Raw genomic sequence first — 6,246 nt, forward strand, 5'->3', positions numbered from 1 at the left:
GTGACAGAATTGGAAATAGAACATTGGTTTAAAATCACTAGAGATTCAAACAAAAATGTATGATAGCTTAAGGTTATGATCCCTCAGGATATGACAAAAATAGTAAAAATAAATTTAGTTCTTAAGTGTAAGGTCACTAGGCATTGTAATAAAATATATGTATTGGATTTGGTATACAATGAATAAAAAAAGTTTGGATGTTTTATGCCTCTAATCATGATAAGAGAGGTTTAACCTAAAGTAAGTGTAGGATGATTAACCATGGCATACCGCATTAGTAGATTATACTATACCATGTTTATTTGTTCATATATTGTTTAAATAACTTGGAAGTTCAAACTTGATACGGGTGTAGATGTGATAGCACTTTTAGCTTTGCTGCTCATGATTATGGTAAAATTTGTACATGGGTCTTCCATAGTATTGAAGTGAGCTAAGAAAATTTTTTTATAGTATTATAAAGGAATGTTCTTCGAGGTTAAATATGTATATAGATTATAATTGGGACCGGTATATTTGGATATTGCACATATGTGTATTTTTATTGGTGGATTAAATTCTTAAGGCTATAGAGTATGCAAATTGGTAGAGAATTCTAATTATTTGAATTTTTATATTTGGATTGGGTTGCTAGATCTTTCTCTTAATTATTAGAGACAACTAGATGTGTTAAATTAACTCAAGTCTAGGTTTATGACTTGAGTAGTGATACTTTGTCATTATTGAAGAAGCCACTAGTAAAATATCATATTGAGTAGAGACTTCAGTCATGAGATACTTAAATGAATCATCATATATAGCATTGCTGATAGATATTAAGAATCTCGGTGAAAAAAGATTTGGAGGTTAATGGAGTTAATTCTACTTGTAATGATTGGCTTAGAGACTTCTAACCAATTGAATTTGGGGTAAATCCTATTGGAATGAAGATTAATCTGGATTATCTAATCAGATTGCTAAGAAAATTTAGGGTTAACCCATTTTAAATTAAACATACATATTTTGGATTCTAAAAAAGGTTATGGAGATTATTCGGCAACCTTAAACTTGACTAATGGCTTGAGTGTTGGTTATGGTAAGTACACCTTATATAAATTGAGGATAAAGAGATTTAGAGGTTTCGCGCTAGTTCTATTTGAAATTTTGAAATTTGGATTTTTTTTGTCCCGATGCAAAAAAAAAAAAAAAAAAAACACTCCTCTAAGCTATGTATAGAGCATCAAGTAAGCCTGAGAAATAGATTTCCAGCTAATTCCAAGTCACAAAACTATCCGTGCTAGGAGCCGGAATGGGCTAATCCCATAAGTTAGCGTGATAACAATGGAGAGATTAGAGAGGGAATGGAGTTATTCCATTGGCCACAAATTTGTGTTTGAGGGACTAAGAGTAATTGAGGGAATTGGGATTTATCCCTTCACTTATTCTGCAACGTGGAAGGTTTGTATCACATTGAGCCCCCTCTTTACCCTCCCCGCTCTACGCGCTGCTCTCCCAATTCTATTCAGCCAATCGATTCCCGTTCTTCATGCTTGCCAGTACCAAACAGGGCCTTTTTTGGCTCGCGAATAAATTCCAAATAAGTAATAAGCAAGAGATTTATTCAGCAAAATACCAAATTTTAGTTCACCTATAAGCAGCATAATTATTTTTTGATCAACAGGCACTTAACCACATTAACTCACATAAATATATTCGATTTGGAGGGTCAAATAATAACTTTATTCTGCTTTTGAGATAACTCTAACCCACCTCGAACTGCGAAAAAAGGTAACAACTATTCGTTTATTCCAAATTATCCAAGCTATTCTGGTTCATTCAGAATCTCCAACCAAATAGAATTACATATTATTTTTTATTATAAAAATAGGATAAAGTTGATACTGATAAATACAGAAAAAATAAAATAAATTCAAATTTTCCTTGTTCAGATTTTTCATATTCATTAACCAACAGCTCAATAACTTCAACCACAGAGAATTAAGCTTTTCAAAAGATTTAATCAGGTGACTTCTAGCATACATTCATCTCCCTGCCTCATTAAACAAAATCATCATATCTATGTTTTAGATGAGACAAGTACATGTATTAGCTCTAGAGATAAGCCAACCCATCAGACATTAACCATACTAAACTAACCCCATCAGATGCTCACCACAAGTTTCATATAATCCAGCTATAACTTTGTCCCTAACAGTTAGTTCACAAGATGGGGGCTGCTACTTTTGAGTGGGAGAACACAAGAATAAGTAACATACTTGACGCTATCCAGAAGCACAACAACAAAGAATCGAGAAAGAGACTTTGGTGACATCTTGGCTTCGCCATCCCCATCACCAGCCTCCCTAGGATCAGCCAGCACAGAGACCACCATCGAAGTAACAGATTTCTTATCATGAAAGTTGCTGCTTTCAGAATGCCCCCTAAAATGTTTCGTGCCATTGAGAGTAGTTCCAGTGAGTGGAATTGGCTCAGGATACATTATCCTCCTATTCTTCATCTTCCTTGGATGAGCAGATGGAGGAAGCTTCCCAGTAGCATTAGCAACAGAAGTATTAACAATTTTTGTGGCAGGAATTATGCCACCTGGAGTATCAAACTGGAATACTTCAGTGCACATGCCGGAACTTAGATTTGGACCTGCCAAAAGATACAGTCACAACATTAAGAACTCTGGCAAGTTACTGCAATATGATATACATGAGCTGCAGTATACTAGTTAAAAAAAAATAATCAACAGAAGGGTAATCTCCCCATGAAGCAATCAAGGTTTTCAAATACATCGTAGACCACGGGAAAGCAATGAAGTCTACAAAATTAACTATATTTTTCAGAAAAAAATAAAAGCCTGCACATGCATACATGCATGCAGGGACATGAGCATGTGTGGCACAGAAATGGTATGTATGTCTGCATGTGTATGAAGCAGGCAAGGTTGTGGGAACATGGCTCTGGGGATGCTCATGCGTTTGCAAGCGAGCATCTGTATGTCTGTACATAGGCACGTACACATCTATCTGTAATGTCTGTTTGCATGCATGTATTTGCCTCTGTGAGATCATATATAAGACCTCCAACAAAAGGAGCCATGATAACACTAATACACATGCACGTATTTGCCTCCGTGAGATCATGCTTAATTTCTCCAGCAAAAAAAGGAGTCAGGATAACACTAAATACAAAGACAGAGACAATGCTCAATCATGTGCTTAATTATGGCCATGTTGCATCAACTAAACTAGATGGATTGATTTACAACTTGAGCAACTCATATTTCATAATTTAAACACAACGCTCTACATGGATTTAGATAGGTGGCCACAATAAGTTGGAAGCATGAAAATGCCCAAGTTCAGGATTATTTGTTCAATCTTCTTCAATCGATGATGAATTTTAATGTACTACATATCAAGCTTCAGAATTGATGAATAAAGTTTTGAACTATATGAATAGATTGACAATAAGCACATAATTAAAAATATAATACATAAGTCTCAGTACAATTTATCAGCCAATTTTCGGGATCTTTTATGTACCAAACAGGTTTAAGGAAACAAATACTTCAACAGATTATATTCTTAAGTAATATCAGCATATGCATATCAACAGCACAGTTACATAATTGACTTCTAATATTCATATCCTGAAGGAATTTGAAAATATGAACATTACTTCATAATTTATGAATCAGTAACAAAACTTTGTCCAATAATTTATAAGCAAGACCTTACAGAACCTATCTATTTTTCCCAGGAATAAACAACATCAACAATAATGTAAACCTTCTCCTCAAGTAAGAACCATTAATATTGTAACCTATCTTTTTTAATACTTATATTGTCTAAAATAATCAAATACAATTAAATAAATCCTACAAATTGGATTGCATTTCAATTCTTAGGAGAATGCCAGTTGACACCAACACTCAAACTCATATCCCAGGAACTTAGAAATTTCCATTTATAATAGCCTAGGAAGATATCAATGTAGGAAGAATCATACTTCGAATCACACCATGTGCTGCATCAAATACTTGGCAAATACCGATATTTGTAGGATTCTTGCCAAATACCTTCTCTCTCTCTCTCTCTCAATGAATCTTGACCATTTAATAGTGGGTTGTCAAATGTCAATTGTATTGCATAGAGCATAGATTGTGGTCTATAGATTTAAATGACGACCAAATGAAGGTGCTTATGGACATTGATGTATAAACTATGGACTATGTTATGATAAACCATTATGCTTTTTAGATGAATTTTAACATATCTCTATTTGGCGTCCAAGGCATGCCGTATTCTATTTTTTCAAGATTTGCTGTATCAATGTATCCATGTCATGTTGTATATGTATCCCATATCCGTATATACTGGCTAATCAAAGAACATTTACAACAATTCTTTTTGAGGATAAACTAACACCAAAATGAGGATGTGGCAGACTTGTAGTTACCCCAGAAGCATTTCTTCACTCAACTCCAATTGAAAAAATAAAATTAATAGTAGAATTCAGTTTAGAAACATATGAGGTACAGCTACCAACACATTTTAAGGTTTAGCAGCCTCCTTCAGGGATGGCTTCTACTTCATAAACTAATTTACTCAATCTGCAATCTCATTTCAGGAAGATTATAAATGACGATGATCATTGCTGCATATGCAAAAGAAGCTAGAAGCATCCACCAAAAGGTTCCAAACCAGAAATACAAATAGTTAACCAAGGGCATTGCAATGTATATATGGTCTAATGATTGTTCATCATCACAAAGCATCATGTAAGTCCTCAAGCATAAAAAAAATTTACTCCTAAAGGCAGTGTAATCAAAAATGAAACTGAACTTCCCATTAGGCAATCCATTCCATACAAGATGCAGACATTAGTTACAACCAAGGGAACCTTACATAAAGAATAGAGTATGGACTTCTCAAAAGAATAAAAAAGAATGAAGGACACCTATAATTTGGAAGCAAATATCCTTATCACTTCTCAGGTATAAGTACTCACCAACTTCTAAATTCATAGATAGTCTTCTCAACTGTGGAAGATATTTTACATTGATCATCTTCATATATTATACATCATTCAACAAAAAATTAATTCAATTACACTTTCAATCATCTATGTCAATATCTCAGTTATTATATAAAATCATCCAACTGGATGATGATCTCTCAACTCTGATGCTCCACATGCGCAAATCCTCATCCTCAACTTTTGTGATACTATAATTCAGCATTTTCTTCTATAAAGCTTATTTCTAGTGTCTTGAATAAGTGTATGCGCACACACACACACACACCAACCCCCACTCCTCCGTAGAAACACCCCACCAAGAAAGAAAAGAAAAATAAATAAGGGAGAGGGTAAAAAATGTCATTCCCATCACCCTAAACTAACAAGAGAACACCATTTTTGGACTCAATTTGCTTCATCGTATGAAATAAAAGCAACCCTCTCTTCCTTGGGGACTTGATGTAGAAGATTACACATAGCCCACCTTTCCTCCTTGTTCACCATCACTTCAGCTTTAGTACATAAATAAACTCTCATGAGTAGTACATAGATAAACTCTCATGAACCATAATACATGATTGCAGAAGCATGAAAGAAATGGACCCCAGATGCGCGAATATCCTATTTTGGTGTCTCTAGACTGTACATGAACGGCAAGATAATAGAAGAACTCTGGCTAAGGTATAGCAAGAATTATCAAGAATGCAAGCACAACCTAACCATGTATTGCCTCAAAACATATCTTCGAAGGTATCCCCTCTAAAAATTCATCCTTCTTCTGCAAAGACTCACTAAATAGCTTCTAGAGCCTAATGACCAGATGAGCATAGATATCATTAGGTGTCAAATAAAGATGACAAAATGAAAATTGGATAAGCATTACAAGTTTTACAAATGCAGCAATGCCAGACAAGCATATGCACAAACAAGCAGCTACCATGCCTACCGGTCATTCCTTCACGGAACCATTGTTGCAAGGGCCCATCAACTGGAATTGACTTTGAATTGTCCCCAAATACATCTTCAGAGTCAGAAGCAAGTGCTCTCTGATGTTCAGCTGAGCCCCTATAATAGTTAGAACGTCGATCCACCTCCCTTCCACTTTTAGGAAGGGCTAGTACCGAAGCCACATTATTAGGGATAGCCAGACCAGTCTCTTTACCTTCTTTAGTTGATGATTGCCTCACCTGGTCTATAGATTTTGTTTGTGCCATGGCCTTCTCACTAGCAAGAACA

At 35.0% G+C, this 6,246-nt stretch overlaps 1 protein-coding gene across 1 annotated transcript in view; it reads right to left on the reverse strand.

Annotated features, from left to right (window-relative positions):
• Positions 1-1,959: 1,959 nt before the first annotated feature.
• LOC103720588 (bZIP transcription factor 39-like) overlaps positions 1,960-6,246 on the reverse strand; it is a 5,634-nt gene continuing 1,347 nt past the window's right edge. The window contains exons 1-2 of the mRNA XM_008810355.4: positions 5,957-6,246; positions 1,960-2,637 (exon numbers count right to left, since the gene is read on the reverse strand). The exon at positions 5,957-6,246 is cut by the window's right edge and continues 1,347 nt beyond it. Of these exons, the coding sequence (XP_008808577.2) occupies positions 2,195-2,637; positions 5,957-6,246 (733 nt within the window). The 3' untranslated portion in view covers positions 1,960-2,194. The remainder of the gene's footprint in view (positions 2,638-5,956) is intronic.

The sequence above is a fragment of the Phoenix dactylifera genome, chromosome 1, assembly GCF_009389715.1.
Source record: "Phoenix dactylifera cultivar Barhee BC4 chromosome 1, palm_55x_up_171113_PBpolish2nd_filt_p, whole genome shotgun sequence".
Lineage (NCBI taxonomy): Eukaryota > Viridiplantae > Streptophyta > Magnoliopsida > Arecales > Arecaceae > Phoenix > Phoenix dactylifera.